A 17,547-nucleotide genomic window follows, 5' to 3' on the forward strand; every position below is an offset into this window, starting at 1 on the left:
ATTGCCCCTCCTCCACCCTATCGAAAGACTGGTTTATTCTCCAGAGCGTGTAAACCAGAGATCCTCCAGTCTGGAAAACACCAGGCAAAGCTGAAAGTGAGGGTACCATATTGAAAACTGGGAAACTAACAGGAATGTATGCAAAATGGGTGCTTCACTTTTCTCCTATTGGACTGCCTCTTTCCTGTATTCCATTTTTCTTCTTTCTTGGTTTACTCTCTCTTACTGGTAAAGCACATCCTTTGGTAAGTTCCCAAGAAAGAGTGTAAGGGAGACCTTGGAGGTATAAAAATATCTTTCCTCTACTTTGCCTGATAGTTTGCCTAGGTATGGAATTCCAAGTTGGAAATTATTTTGCCTCAGAATATTAAGGTATTGCTTCATTGTCTTCTACCTTCCAGTGTGACTACTGAGAAGCAAGACAAATCTGATTCCTGATTCTTTTGAACTGACTGATTTTTTTTGGTCAGTTCTCTCTGGAGTTGGTAGGATACTCTTTGAATCCAATGCTGAAATCTCATTATAATGTGCCTTGATGTGGCTGTGTTTTCACTCACTGGTCTGGTCCTTTCAATTTGAAAACTCATGTCTTTAACTTTGGAACATTTTATTTAAACAAAAAATTTGGTTAAAAGATATAAAAATGGTTGTCACTGGAAAGAAAGGACTGAGAGAAGGGAGTAGAGGACTGCTATTTTTGTAACAAATCATGTAAATTTAAGTCATTAAATATGTACATAGATAATTTTGATTGAAATAACTTTAAACATCATCAAGCATACCAATATTCGCATCATAGGAATACCAAAGAAGAGAGAACAAGGAATTGAAAATCTATTTGAAGAAATAATGACAGAAAGTTTCCCTAACCTAGCTAAGGAAATCGATATACAAATCCAGGAAGTGCAAAGAGTCCCAAACAAGATGAACCCAAAGAGGTTCATCACCATTATTAACATGCCGAAGGTTAAAGACAGAGAATCTTAAAAGCGGCAAGAGAAAAGCACCTAGTTACCTACAAGGGAGCTCCCATAAGATTGTCGGTTGATTTCCCAGCAGACTTTGCAGGCCAGAAAGGGATTGGCAAGAATATTCAAAGTGATGAAAAGCAAGAATCTAAACCAAGATTACTCTACCCAGTAAAGCTATCATCGAGAATCAAAGTACGGACAAGAAAAAGCTAGAGGAGTTCTTCACCACCAAATCAGTAGTACAAGAAATGTTAGAGAGACTTAAGAAAAAAAAAAAAGATCAAAAATATGAATAATAAAATGGCAACGGCTACATATCTATCAATAATTACTTTAAACGTAAATGGATTAAATGCTCCAATCCAAAGAGTGGATGAATACCTAAGAAAACAAGACCCTTTCACATGCTGCCTACAAGAGGCTCACTTCAGATCTAAAGACACAGACTGAAAGTAAAGGGATGGAAAAAGATATTTCATGAAAATGGAAACAAAGAAGATTAGATAGCAATACTTATGCCAGACAAAACAGACTTTAAAATAAAGCCTATAACAAGAGAGAAAGAAGGACCCAGTAATGCCACTTCTGGGTATTTATCTGAAGAAACCCAAAACACTACTTCGAAGGGATACGTGAATCCATTATGTTCATTGCTGCACTATTTACAGTAGCCAAGGTATGAAGGTAACCTGGATGTCCACCAATGGATGAATGGATAAAGAGGTGGTACATATATACAATGGAATATTACTCAGCCATAAAAAAAGGAATGAAAGCTTATCATCTGCAACAATACCCTCTAGGATGGACCTAAAGGGTATTGTGCTGAGTGGAATAAGTCAGAGAAAGACAAATGCCATATGACTTCACTTACATGTGTAAACTAACTAAGCAGAAACAAATGCATAGATACAGAGAACGTTTTGATGGTTGCCAGATGGGAGGGGGATTAGGGACATGGGTGAAAAAGAGGAAAGATTAAGAAGTACAAATCTGTAGTTATAAAACAGTAATGGAGATGTAAAGTATAATGTTAAGGAATATAGTCAATAACATTGTAATAACTACGTATGGTGTCAGATGGGTATTAGATTTAGGGCAGGTGACCACTTCATAAGTTATATAAATGTCTAATCACCACGTTGTACACCTGACACTAATATAATATTATATGTCAATTGGAATTAAAAAGTAAAATTATTTTCTAAAATAACTTTAAACATGTTTAAATGTTTAAACATATCTATTTTAAATATATATTTTACATGGTTTAAATGTTCTATGTTTTAATATCTTTATATATTTCAAAACATATACTTTTTAGTCAAAAAAAGATGTAATAATCATATAGATACATAAAAAAAATCTGTACACTTCTAGTTGCTTAGCCTGAGGAACTGGAAAAACTGTGAAAGTCATGAAAGATACAGAAAAGTTAAAAAGGACAACAGATTTGAAGGAAATACTGGTGAGTATATATATAAACAACATGTTAAAGATTATTCAACTAGAGATGTCTTTTAAACAGATAAAAATATAGGAAAGAAACTTAATTCTAATTTTACTAGTTTTGAAATTAAATACCCCCAAGATGTCATGGTCTCAGTAAAATCAAGAAAAAAGGGTCTAGTGTCTTTGAGTGTTGCAATTCAGTGTTGCAATTTTTGAAATTCAACCACCACTTGGCACTGTGGAAATCCCTGTTGCTATTGCCTTAGAAGAAAGTCATCATCCATAGGAGAGAACTACAAAAAACTTTGACAAAACGACCATAAAACGACCTATTAATCTCATGTTAGTGAATTGTTTGAGTAAAAGGGTAGGGCTGAAATGCCAAATAACTAAGCCGAGAAGCCACTATATCAAAAAACCAAGAAAACTAGCTTTCCAAGAAAGCAGAAGTATCTTCTTCTTAATTTCTAAGAAAACAGGGAAGGTTCAGGTTGGTATCTCAAATCTAATAACAGCATAAAAATCATGTAGATTAAGGTTCTTTTTCAAAAACGTTAATTTTATTTCAAATGCTGAATTAGTAAAATAGAAACACTTTTTTAAAAGGTTTTTACAATGGGAAATAATTTTAAAAGTATCTTTGCATCTTAATTTTATGCTACATAAATTCCTATTTCCCTGTATCTGAAAAAGGGAAATAAAGGTAACAGGTAAGAATTTTGTTAATTAATGCTTTTAAAACTATAATTTACATAGGTAAAAATTATATGAAAAAAAATTTTTCCTAAATGTCTGCCTTACAAACCCAAACAATGTTGCTTCATTTGCCTTCACCATATCCTCCAACCACAATAAATGGCACCTAATAGCACAAAAAGAGGTCTCTACTAATGAGAATAACAGAATGAAGGGAGGAAAAACTTACACTCCCACACACTCATTCCCGGTTCTCTAGTTTGAATACTAAATTGTAAATCAAATACCTAATCTCTTCCCTCCCAGCTCCTTAGCCAACGCATTACAAATTACACATGCAATTTAAAAAGTGATCCTCAAAACTGTTAGTATTCCACTGGCAAGAAAGATATGGCCCAAGACTTCATGGACCACCTATCCATCGACTCGTTTGCAGAATCAGTGAAAAGTAATAGAATATGAAGAATTATCAATTCATGCAGGAAAAAAAGCCATCATCTCATTAGAACTCTTACTTCAATATAACTCTTAAGAGTATAAACCATATCTTAATCTTTTTTTGATCGAGCATCACGTTTAGACATAATGAAAATACAAAGGAACCAGGTCCCCTGCAAGACACTAAAGGGCCATCAACAGTCTCTAAATCATACTCTATGTACAATTAAAATAATCAAGCATTTTGTTAACACTACGAATTAATATAAATGAAGCTTAGAGAGTTAAATAATTATTACCAAAACCATTTGCAGACATATGTAAAGATAGAACATGAAATGTAGGGAAACTTAACCACCCACAAAAAAAAAAAAAAAAAAAAAAAAAAAAACAAAGTAAAAATAGGTATGAGGTCTCTAGTCCCTGAAATGGCTCTAAGGAAAGGTCTGACCATACAGCAAAGAATTCTGACCCAAAAACCATTTAACTTTCTTTTTACTGAGCATAGTTCATTTCCACCTTGTGTCCCTTCATTCACATCCTCATTTCCCAAAACGCAACAGGCTACTAGAAGTCCACATCTTCAATCTTTTAATATAAAGGAGCAAAGGGAAAAATGAAGAAAATACATCTTCTGATTTAATTATATTCTGTTGAACATGTGATCAACAACTTGGAAAAGATAGAAGAATTTTTCAACATCAAAAAAGAAATCTAAAAAGTGCAGAAGCAGGCTGCCAAAGGGCAATCAACAAAATCAACTATTTTATGAGCAAGGATTCCGCACAAATATATGCTATTTTCTGCTTACAGATTTAAGCTGATACTTATCAGCTAATGAAAATGTGGTCAAGAGATTGTCATTGTGGTTATTGTTTAAAAAACAAAACACAATAAAACAACCCCGCCCACGCTGCTGGAAAAAGCTTCTGACTTATGCACTATTAACTTGTTTACCCGGGCCACCCCTTAATAAAAGAAATGCTCTGCAACTTGACTAGGGGTGTTCTGCAATGTGTTATCAGTTTAAAATCTTGTTTACTTACTCCCTGCTTTACAGATAGGCTATTTTACTACAAGGCTACAATAATAGCATCTTTCCAATTTGACACATCACACAGCACTTCCTACAATGGAATTTGAGCCATTAACTTTATCTCCTTTTCCTCTAAAAAAATTTAAAAGATTTTAAAATGATATCGACATGTGACAAATTAACTTCTTTAAATAGCTGTTCCCAGAAACATGGTAGGAAAAGACAGTAATTTCACGGTGATTCAACTGTAACAGGAAAACGTGGATATTGCAAAATAATACTGACTTTCAGAGACACGAAAAAAATCCAATTTAAATTTTAACGTGGAAACAGCACTACTGTATTTTCAAGAAATTCACTCCCACCTCTTGCTTTTTTTTTTTTTTTTTTAAGTTATCAAAGACGGTTTCTAGGAAGGGATTTTATTTTGCAGAAGAATGGCCAAGGTCAGCAAAGCTAACTAGGACCCCTAAAATGAAATACTTCCTAGGGAGAAATAACTAATATAGTGGAATTACTCCATCTCTTAGACACGACTGGTTAGATTTTTTTTAATACCCTTTTGAAAAGATGTTCAATTAAAAATGGCATGGAACTGAATATTTCTTACGGAATGGGAAATGCCTCGACTCAACATTCAAGAGTATTTAAACTTGGTGTTTTGGATGCTTGCTTGCTATTGGCAAGATCTGTCCTGAACCTCAAGCATTTAACAAACCTCTGCCCTCGGCAGCTAAAGACAACAGAGGCACCTCGTAATACATAAACGCAAGTTTCAAAGACTAGCCCGGGGGATAGAGAGGTACAGCCTAAAGAAACTGTGAGAATACATTTAAAGATTTTTTTTTTATTTAAATTAAAATCTAAAACTTTCAACACTTGGAAGTACCACCTCAACTAGACAGCAACGTGGTCTAGTGTTGATGAATCCAAACTACTTTTAAAGTAAACCGAGTTGCTCTGCCCACAGCTCACTCGCCATCAAGCAGCTCCAGTGGGCAGAGAGTTGAAAGAGGACCGCACCGCGCACCGGAGGCCGGCCGGCCCCGAGCGGGCAGCAGCTCCGAAGAAACTCCCAAGGAACCCTGTTTAAGCGCCCGGCTCCCACCCGCCCGCTCCTTCCCTCCACCTCGGGGCTCCCCAAGTCCCCAGGGTTGGGCCCCTCCCCCGGTCACTCCCCTCCCCCACCGCCTCCTCGTCGTCCGCGCGTCCCAGCGCCCTCAGCCCCAACTACGGCCCCTCAGCCCTGGGTCTCCTCAGTTGCCAACCCCTTCAGCCCCTCCTCCTTCAGTGGCGTCCCAGTCCTCCGTCTCCTCACCGGGGTTAGCAGTGGTTGCCGCCATGGCCGTAGGTGCCACCGCCGTCGCACCACCCCCCCAGGGGGAGGAGCCGCCGCCACCGAACCCGGGGGGAGCGGGGGGGAGGGGGAAGGGGAGAGCCACTCCCCAGACTCGGCGCCCTACTACCGCCACCGCTACCGCGGAATCCAAGATGGCGGCCGCAGCAACCCCCACCGTCCCCAGACCCTACGGGGCGAGGCCCCGCCCACAGGGGGGCGGAGTCAGGCCCGCGGCCAGCCTCCTCGGGGAAACTGACCAATGGAAACGCCAAGTCGGCCAGCCACTGAGCCAGCCGGTCCAGTGGAGGAGGGAAGGCGAGAAAGAAGTCAGCTGTCTCCCTAATCCCACCTCCTGGACGTCAGAGGTCAGCGATGAGTGACGTCGGTGAAAAACAATTTTACGGAAAAACTTCGTTTGGTGGTCGGTTTGCCTGGTTGGCCACTCTGCAGACGACTGGTTTTGTGAATCCTCTTTAGATGCTTTAAGGCTTAAACTTCACATGGTGATTCGTGATCCTTTCTATAGTTTTTCCTCTTTTAAGGACCTTTGTCCCTGGTGGAAAAAGTTCAACAACTAATTTTTGACTGTCTGGTATGAAACTAGTAGTCCAAGAGGATCTGGGCACTTAGGCTCCAGTAAGGGAGATACCGACAGCCAAAAACAGGAGGCAACGTATGAAGACGGTATTTTGATTAAGAGTGGGATCAATTCCTGTGGTCAAAGATAGGGATGTAGTGCTGGAGTTTTATTTTCCAATAGGAAGCCTGGAGCACTTCGGGCCAGACACTGTCTTAAGATATGTATTTACTCATTTAATCCTCACAACAACATTTTGAGGTCGTTTCTATTACTGTATTTACATATTGTAGATGAAGAAACAGAAGCAAAGAAGTAAAGAAAGGGACACCCAGCTAGTGAGCAGTAGTGTGGGAGACAAACCAAAGACACTCACTCTGAGAACGCGTTCCCCCCATCCCTTGCTTTAGCAGTACACGGTGCTACCTTCTTACATATCTTTCGCAAACGGTTTAATATAGTTTAATTATAATTTTAACAGAAACTTCATTATGCTATTGCACATGTTTGCATTCTTATAGGTTAATCAATGTATCAACGATTACACTGATTCATTTAGTACAGTTATCTCAAAGGTATTTTTACATAATTTGTATATTATTGTTTACATTTGTTAAAATTAAATCTTTGTTGCTATTTTGTTGTGTTGCATTTCAGATTCACTAAAAGAAGTCATCCACTCAAAAGAAGTACATTGAAGCATAAGTAGGGGAAAAAGTAACAAAGTTATGTAATAAAGGTAGCTAGCAGTGCTGATCTAGAATGTGAGTTATTATGTGCCTTTAAATCTGGTAAATTCATCCACGCAACAAAATAAAAATGCAACTAGTAAGTACAACTATGAGTATCTAAAAATTGGTTTTTATTGGGCCAGCAATCTATTTGTCCTTTGCTGGCTACACCTTGACTGTTAGGAAATTTTGTCAAACAGTTACTCGGAAAGACATCAAAGTTTTCAAGTCATTTCTGAACCACAAATGATAACCTTGCTGCCAAATAAAATGGATTTTATTTCCAGAGTAAATGCACAATACTGTTTTCCAATATGACATGGATGAATTTGTGGTTAAAAAAAGATCCAAGTTATATCCCTCATTTAAAAAAGTTGTCGAAAGTCATTTTGTTTCAGAGATGATTGTACAACCAACTACAAAGTTAACAGCAAATGTTTTGCTTGGAGGAAGCATAACAAGATATTGGCAAAAATCTCTAATTAAATATCACACAGAAATAATCATAGTATACAACACGAAAGGGCATTATCAGCCATGTACTTGCTAACAGATGTTTACCTTACAAGTGGATACTGTTGGTGTACGCACTATGAATCATTTCACGGCAAATATAAGGTACATAAAGAAAAATGCCCAGAAACTTCCTATTTGGTTTATCACTTAAAATTCAAGTTACAGAAGAAGACATTTCACTTAGAAAAATTTCATTTTAAAAAGAATTACTTTGTGAGTTTTGAGAAAATGTGAAAAAAGTATCTCGGGATCAAAACCGATGGAGTTGTAACTTTGGGGTGCAGAGAGGACATTATTCCTCCAATAAATAAATGTCAGTCCACTTCCTGTTTTATTCAGAGAACAGTAGGTAGTCAATATTTCTAATGATTCCGATTCAACATAAAACAAGTTAGTACAAACTATAAATATAGTAAGAAAGCAGCCAGTAAACATAATCTTTGAGAAGAAATAAAATTTGATCATGGGTATGTATATATGGGGAAAAAAACAATACATATAGAATTTGACACTATCTGCAGTTTTAAGCATCCACTGGTGGTCTCGGAATGTACCTCCGTAGATAAGGGAGGACTACTGTATTCAGAATTATCTAGTAGCCATCAAAACACTCACTGTGATATCTGACAAACCCATTGTAAATTCAGATTTTCTAATTTTAGTAGAAACACAAATTAGGAAGTCAATTGTGAAGACGGATCTAGTGCCCATGTTTCCAGTTCACCAATATTAAACAGTTACTATTACTACTATGATTTTTAAACTATTACTTAAATGGTAGTTTGCAGATGCTCCAGTTTTAAATGTCTCCACATAGAGTTGCCAGATTTAGCAAATAAAAAGACAGGTTGGCCAGTTGGTTTGAACTTCAGATAAACAACAAATACATTTTTTGTGTAAGTATGTTCCAAATATTACATAGAACATATTAATACTAAAAAAATAACTTATTATTTTTTTTTAATCTGGAAGTCTTACTCCTGATAGTTAAAATTTAAAGGAACACTGATCCGTGTTATTTTGGGGAGGGGAGAGATTGGAAGCCGGAAATCCACTTAGGTAAACAGCTATGCAGAAATCCAGAGGAGAAATTTCAAGGACTTGACATAGGTCAATGAAACTGAAAAGGCAATGATTGCCATGAATAATGTTGTGACAGAGTAATGAACAAGGCCTGCTGTGTAATGCCATGTGGAATGAAAGGAAGCTGGGATGTCAAAGGAGGCTTTCGGGTGATATCGGTAACAGACAGATGCTAACTGGAAGTTCAGATTTGTTCAGTTGAGGTTCAATCGATGGATTGTTTGGTGGGACGGCCAGGTAAAAATACTTATTAAGCATATGAAACGACAGGGCCTCTGCCCACAGGAGAGGTTAGGACTTAGACCTAAACTTGTACATCAACTGCAAGAGGCTCGCGGTTGCAGAGAATGACAGCACCAAAGTTAATAGAAATAAGAAAAAGGTGCACGAAGAATGTCTCAAAAAAATACCTGTTCTAGATTACGGAAGGAGGAAGAGGCAACCTGGAAAGAGAAGGGCTGTGGAAGCCAAAGGAATTTCAAGATAAAAGCGTTTGGGCAACAGCACCATATGCTTCAAGAAGAGGGTGAGCAAATCTAAGGAGACTAGAGGGAATGGACACCACAGCTCCACTAGGTGAGATGTGAATAAAAAGTGAGTAAATAGAAACAGGTCGTTAGCATACATGGCAATGAAGAGAAAGTAATCAAATGGAAGCTGGGGTAGGGTGGGAATAAAAAAAAATACGTGTCTATAGACCGAGCTTGTAGAATGAGGCAAATTAAAAATGCAAGAAAATACATGTGCCCAGGAAAAGAAGTAAGGCTGGTCCTATGGAAGAGAGGGAGACAGGTTAGGGCTGAATGTGGAAGTGTCACTCTCAGAAAAATTAAGGCACCTCTTTACTGGAAAAGTGCAGGCATTTCGACGTGGAAGAAGGGAAGCTGACGACTCTCGTGCAATAGCTTTGATTCCCAACGAGAAATAATAGGTGAAACTTCCACCGAAGATAGGAGGTAGAAATGGTGTTGAGTGCAGGCAATTGGTTGGGAGGTGTATGAATAAAAAGGTATGAATTAAATGGCTGTCAGATGCTCAGAGAACCCAGAGCGAGAGGGCATAAATTTTCATGAAACTATAGAGCATTGTTATTCCTTTGTCTGCCAATACTCACTTAGAGGCCTGAGGAAAGAGAATCAACAGAGCAGTTTACCCAGAATTGGAGAACTGATTGACAAATTAGATCGGTACCTTGGCGATGGAAGATTCTAGAGCTGCAGAAGCAGCACAGTTTAAAAGTGTGTAGGAGGGTATGAGATTGGTCAGAGAAACAAGAAGCACGAAGAAGGTTATTGGGCTGAGAAGAGAGGTTGAATTCTGAAAGCTGATGTTGATAAAGAGTCAATTCAAGTAAGGGGGTGAGTGGCAAAGGACAGGAACTGGGAACAACATGCATCACAAAAATTTTTAAATTAAAAAAATATATATATATATGTATATATATCTTCAAATCAATAAGTAAAAGATGAGTAGCCCAATCAAAGAATGGAAAAGATAGGTACAGAAAAATCTTCAAAAGATGTACAAACAATAGAATTCGAATATACCATCATAATTAGGGAAATACAAGTTTTTAAAACCTAAGGTATTATTTTTTGCCTATTAGCTGGATGAATATTTCAGAAATTGAAAGTAACCTATGTTGGTGATACTGTAAAAAAAAAAAAAAAAAACAAAAACAGGCACTTTCATACCTATTTGAAGGTACCGTAAATTTCTGTTACATTTTTAGCATGTAATTTGACAATACCTACTAAAATTCTAAATGTCCATATCCTACAACCCAGCATTTATATTTTTAATATTTTGAGGAATTTACCCCACAAAAACATTTCTACAAGTATCCAGAGAAGTATATTCAAGAATACCCATTGCAATGTTGATATAATAATAAAAAATTTGAAACAACCCAAATGCCCACTGATGGGGAAAATGGACCATTTTCAATGCAATGGGGTACCTGAGGACTCAGCAGCCATTTAAAAAAATAAAATGGACCGACATGTATTAAAATGGAAAGATGTCCAAGATATTCTGTTAAATGGGGGAAAAAAAGCATAAAATAAGTATTATTTTGTAAAAAACAATAAGTATAATAAATATAGAAATTAAAACTGGAGGAATCCACCAAACTGTTAACAGTATATCTCTGGAGAGAGAGTGTGACCAGTAGCAGATTTCTATCTTTTGGCATGGATTTCTGCAAAGCATGAATGTGATATGACTTTATACGACCTTTATAATTATGAAAAACAAAAGAGAGAATTTTGTTTTAAGGTCCATCACTGAATAAATGATAGCTGTTATAATGAGCCCCAAGCGTGCTTTTGTCCCAGGCCTTGGTTTTTCCTGCTCTAGAAAGAAAGAGATTCTGCTTTTACCTTCCATCAACAATTCCACACGATTTCATATGGTCGAGAGCAAGAGAACTTGGAAACTGAAAGTATGTTTTAATTGTTATTTTGAGTGTTATTTGGGAAAATAGAAGTTTGAGGGCTGGGACTCTTCCTCATTCTCCATTCTGGTCCTCAGCGATATACACACAGGCATTCAGTAAATGTTTATGAAATAAAACACATTTTTCAAGAGAGTTACTTTTTTAAAGGTGTGATATTTTGAAAATTTTTTTCTACTTGAAGAAAGAAATTTTGAGTAGGTAATATGCACATGGCACAATATAAGCCACCTAATTTCTCACCTTGAAGCCCTGGAGTGTGTTCCTACAGAAATATTCTGTATATTATAAGCATACACACACACACACACACACACACACACACACACCCTATAGAAGTTTTTTTAATGAACTAAAACTTCAGAGGATATAGCAGTCAATTTTGCATTTGAGGTGTATATAAACATGTGTATAATAACTAAGCTAAGTGGAATAGCTTTGACTTTCCTGACCCAAATGTCCTAAGTAAATCCTTTTTGCGGAAAAGGGGAGATTTTAGAGCTTCACTGGTCTTGTTGACAAGTAGTTCTCAAACTTGATCACACATCACAGTCACCTGGAGAGACTGATTAAAACACAGATGCCGACACGTCCAAAGTTTCTGATTCACTAAGGTTGAGACCCAGGGCAGGGGCGGGGCGGGGGAGTTCCAAAAATGCACATGTCTCACAATTTCCCGGGTGATGCTACTAATGCAGAGAACCATTGCATGGGCTAAAAAGCTGGCTACCGACCCATCTTCTACCACCCATGTGATCCTACTTAGACGATATCACTGGAGATATTAAACTTGGCTGGCCCAGCCCTGGCAACGTTGTGGAAATATTCTTCTACTGATCTAGGCTCCAATTTAATCTAGTGGGATCATTTTCTCACTCACTATGGGAGTGTCTGAAAGTTGATCCTATTTTAGTTGAACTATTCATGAAGCCTCAGAGTTCAGTGTGGGCGTGAGGAAGAGTGAGAGCTCCCAAGCACCCTCCTTTTGTGAGAGGAGGTTGATGAAAAGAGAAGAGGCTGCCAAGAGATGTGTTTGAGAAGGAGGGGACTGCCCTGCCGACAGCCAGCCTTGGATGTCACACTTTCAAGAGGTAAATAACTACCGTATTGCCTTCCTGGTGAAGTTTTTACGGAATCATAACCAACAGTTCTGAGTTTAATAGTACCTTTCTACAAGCTTGGGAAATACTAGGGAAATGACAGAGAGATAAAGAGCTATTTTTTCTTGGAGTATTTTTTTTGAAAAGTGAAACTTTCATCTGAGAGGGGATGTCTTAGGCACAGTCTTGTTTTGAGGCAAGTTGGGAGCGGGGGAGACTGCTATTGGTCCTATTAGATAGAGGATGTCTTTGATTTGGGGGATTATGGTAAGAAAGCTGCATTATTGTATTTCTTCACCATCTCCTCTCCCTTCAGACTAAACTTATATCCAGGAGAGAAAAGCTGGATCTTTTTAAGTTGTTTTTGTTTAAGAAACATAAGATACTTCAGATGGGGGACATGAAGTGATTTGGGAAGAAAACACAATGAAAGGAAAAGCCGATTGATCTTTCTGAGTAATGTTAACTAAGAGATGAACTGACTTTGCTCCAGATTTGCTGTTATTCTGTTTTCTACTTTAGCGAGATCAAATTTTACATAAACGAATAGATTGATGCCCAACTTTCTTCTCCCCACTCTAGTCCTGAGCAGTGCTGCTTCTTCATCTCAAAAAGAGAAACCTTCAGAGCTACTAAAAAAATTCTAGGGCAAAAATTCTAGGGCAAAAAAAATTCTTTGGAAAAACAGATTTTGGATTTATCATTTTATCTGTCATTTGTGTCTGCCAAGAAAAGCCATTTTGCCTAAGAGGTCTCAAAGAAAGGAAACAGTATCCAAGGCTTGAACAATTTATTGTGATTTTTTTCCCCATTCTAAGGTAAAACTTTTTATGTAGTCTTTTATTCAGAATCTTGTACTGCATAAAATTGCATAAACTTCAAGCCCTAGAAAACCTGGATCTGATTCCTGCATTCGAAAATGAGCCAAAAACATATATGGCATAATTGGAACCAAAACAACATCAGCCATTCCTTTCTTCCTCCCCCCCGCCCGCCTCCCCCCCCCTAATAAAAATGTATTTTACTCTTTGAGGGGAAGGGAGGAAAGGTATCAGCCTAACAGGAGAAAAATAGCTTATTGAAATTTGTCAGCTATGAGTGAGATGTTTGAGTGTGTAAACTAGAGACCTTTGATTCAAAGTTCAGGAATTCAGATTCAATTAGATAAGGAAAAAGAGAATCAAAGATGACTGGATGTTTTCCAGTTTCCAGATACTGAGATTTTTCTACTTCTCTGTAGCATTTGAGACTGTTGGCAAACCCCCTCCTTGAAATACCCTCATCTCTTCAGTTTCCTTACTCTACACTCCTTGGGTTTTCCTCCTTGTACCTATTCCCTCTGTGGTTCCTTGACCTTTTCTCCACCATAAATGCAGACATTTGTTTCTGATTTCCCTTTGGCCATCTCACCTGCTCCTGTGATTTCCTACCCTTGGGTGACTCTCAGCTCCCAAGACCTTACTCTTTACTCCTAAACTTCAGCCCCACATTTCTGCCTTAAATTCAATCTACCCCAAACTGAACTCATCAACGTCCCTTAAAATATCTGCCATTTCTAAAATACATAATTCCACGAATGGTAACATTTTTCTCTCAGCCATCCAAATTCAAGCCCCAGAGTTTTCTTTATCACTTCCTTCTTCCTCCCATTGTACATCCATTTAACTTACAAATCCCGTGGAATGCTATGTTACAATCTCACATCCACGCCCTCTTTTTTGTTACTCACTCTGTTATGCAAGTTTATGCTTTTGCTACCTCTTGTTGACACTGTTTCCACTCTATGGTGTCTGTTATTTCCTGCCCCAAATACCTTTTATATACTGTTATCAGTTATCTTCCTAAAGTGTGGCTTTGATTATTTACCTTCCTTCATTCAATAAGCATAAACCGTGTGTGCATAGTGTGCTGGGCTCTGATCCAGATATTCATTCATTCATGTAGGAATACCAGCCCTGCCCTAGGTCCTGAAGCTATGCCATGAATGAGACAGACGCAGGCCTGACGCTTAGAGCTTATGTTCCAATTAGTCAGTGAGATATACACAGCGAGATACGGACGGCCCTGCTCTCAAGGGTTTGTCTGCTCAAAATCCTTCAGTGGTTTCCTTATGACTGGAAGAATTTAATTCAAATCCCTTATCCTGACTTTGAGGCTTATTATGGTCTTAAGTCAAGTAATAAAAGTATGTCTAGATGAACAATCTTGAGTCTGCATGGGTCTTATATGCTTTATTGGGCACAACATTTTAAAAGAGATATAGACACATCAGAATCTCTTCAATGGAAAACAAACTTGAGTGATAGAAAGACCATATTCTCCGAGGAATGATTAAATGACGAAATGATTAAAGAAATGAGTTAACAAGTTCTTGATAGCTATCTTCGAATCCTGAAAATCTTGCGTATGGAAAAGAAACATATTGCCCTATGTGGTCCTAAGTTAAAAGTGGAAAAATGCTCATTGGGAGTCAACTTATCTAAAAGGAGTGCCTTTTGCCCTTCCAAAACCAAGAATTGCATGGACAAGCAGGAATTTCCAATGAGCTCCCCCGGCCCCTGCCACAAACTGGTCTCTGGAGCCAGTGAGTGCTGTACTCCAAAGAACTTTTTGATTCCTGATAATATATTTGCAGTGAAGGAAAATTGTCTTTTACTCTGCCTCCCACAAACCTAATTCTTTTTTTATGTTATAATATTTGATCATTCAAAATAGATATGTAATATATTTAAGTCATGAAACACAATAATAAATGAACTGCTGTGAACCCACAACCTAATTTAAGAATTATGCCATTCCCATTATATTATTGCTACATCTATCTGTATGCTTTTTCCTTTAGATCATCTTCCTGCCTATCTCCCAGAAGTAACCATTGCCATGAATTTTCTTTATCACTCCTTGACTTTTTTAAAAAATAGATTTATCACATTTATACGCACCTCTAAATAATGTTGTTCAGCTTTGCTTGTTTGGGGATTTAGTAAAATAATAATGTGTGCAATGTTCTGTAATTTGCTTTTTTCATTTAACAACATGTTTCCAAGATTCACCCATGTTGTTAGATGCGAATCTAATTCATTTGTTCATTTTTTTCACTGCTTATAATATTTGATTGTGGAGTATGCCACAATTTATATAAGAATTCTCCAGGCAGTGGTCATTTGAGTTGTTTGTTCGGTTTTTGCTTGTACATACAATACCTCAATAATGTTCTTTTATATTTCTCCTGGTCTATATACAAGAGTGGAATTGTTGGGTTGTGAAGAATATGTACATTCATCTTCACCCAATAATGCCAAATGGTTTTCCATAGGAAGTTTTATCAATGTTTATTTACTCTGATATTGTTGATAGGCAGTGTATATAGGCTCTTCAGATGAATCATCCTTGCCAATACTTTTTGTTATCAGACTTCTTAATGTTTACCAATCTAGTGGATAAAAATATTGATATGTTTCATATCGATGTTTTCACGAGTACTAGTGAAATTGAACACCTTTTCCTATATTTGTGTGCCATTCATGGTGTGTGTGTATGTGTGTGTGTGTATGTGTGTGTGAAATGCCAGTTCATGTCTTTTTCTTATGAAGTTGGAAGAGTTTTTTTCTTTAACTTGGATACTAGTCCTTTTGTTAAAAATATGCATGGCAAATATCTTCTTCAAGTTTGAACTGTAATTTGACTCACTTTACGGTGTTGATGGTGATCAGAAGCTCTTAACTATAAGGTCAAATTTATCAATCTCTTTTTACATATATTGTATCACCTGTATCTTGTTTAAGAGTTATTTCCCTATCATGAGGTCATAAAGATATTCTATATTTTCTTCTATAGGTTTGCAAGTTTGCCTTTAACATATAACTATAGATGCAGTTTTTTAAAACGAATGTCCTATTTTCCAGTATCACTTATTAAACGGTCCACTCTTTTCGTGTGATCAACAATACCCATTATGTTATAATTCAAATTTCCCTAAATGTGTGATTTGTTTCTGGGCTCTCTAGCCTGCTCAAATGGTCTATTATCTATACCTGCACATATACCCCACTGTCAAAAATACTATAGCTCTATAATAAACCTTGATAATTAACCTGGGAAATCTCTCCACCCTATTCTTTTTCTTCAGAATGTCTTCTTTATTCTTGGGCCTGTGAGCTTCCATTGACACTTAAGAAAATTGGTTTGTCAGTTTTCCCAAAAAACCCTGATGGCATTTTGGCAGAACTGCACTGCATCTAAAGGTCAATTTGGGGAGAATTAACAACTTTATCGTGTTGAATTTATAGATGTGGTATATCCCTCCATTTACTTAGGTGTTCTTTGATGACTTTCAATAAAATCGAATAACTTCTTTCAAACAAGTCCTACTTAACTTTAGTTAGATTTGTTTTTAAATACCTATGTATTTTTGTGCTATAGTAAATACTATCTTTTTCAAAGTTATGTTTTCTTATTGTTTATTGCTGGCATTTAGAAATGCAATTGACTTGTGTATCTTATCGAGATACTTTGCTAAACTTTGCTTATTTCTCATATTTTCTGTAGACTATTCTATAGGCAATAACATCTGTGAATAATAAACATTTTTGTTCCTTTCTTTTAAATCTTTATACCACTTTTTTTTCTTTATCATATTTTACTACACTGGTTAGAACCTCCAGGATGATGTTGAATTAAAGTGAAGATAATGAGCATCTTCGTCTTTTTAAAAGGAAAATCTTTCAACTTTCGAACTTTTAGTAGAATGTTTGCTATACATTTTTGGTTGATAACCTTTATCGGGTTAAAGGTATTTCCTTCTATCCCTATTTTGCTAAGAATATTAATATGGGTGTTTTATATTAGTACTCAATTTGATCGAATGCTTTTTCTGCAATTATGGAAATGTTCGTATGATTTTTCTTTTAATCCGCGTGTATATAAAAATACATATATAAAATAAATGTGTATATAAAATAAACGTCTTTATCGATTTCCTAATGTAAACTACACTGCACTCCAGGAGTAAACTCGACTTGGCATTTGCATCATCACGGTTTATTTGCAGAGAACAGAAACCATTCTCCCTATTTTAAGCAAAAAAGGGATTGATATATGAAATCGTAAGATTTTAGTTTTACATGACCAAAAAAACCCCTAAAAACTCACTC

At 36.9% G+C, this 17,547-nt stretch overlaps 1 protein-coding gene across 1 annotated transcript in view; it reads right to left on the reverse strand.

Moving 5' to 3' along the window:
- ARNT (aryl hydrocarbon receptor nuclear translocator) overlaps positions 1 to 6,081 on the reverse strand; it is a 53,236-nt gene extending 47,155 nt beyond the window's left edge. Inside the window, exon 1 of the mRNA XM_023521844.1 lies at positions 5,912 to 6,081. Coding sequence (XP_023377612.1) covers positions 5,912 to 5,936 — 25 coding nt within the window. The 5' untranslated portion in view covers positions 5,937 to 6,081. The remainder of the gene's footprint in view (positions 1 to 5,911) is intronic.
- Between the last annotated feature and the right edge of the window lie 11,466 nt (positions 6,082 to 17,547).

This window comes from Pteropus vampyrus, unplaced genomic scaffold, assembly GCF_000151845.1.
Source record: "Pteropus vampyrus isolate Shadow unplaced genomic scaffold, Pvam_2.0 Scaffold319, whole genome shotgun sequence".
In the NCBI taxonomy this organism is placed as follows: domain Eukaryota; kingdom Metazoa; phylum Chordata; class Mammalia; order Chiroptera; family Pteropodidae; genus Pteropus; species Pteropus vampyrus.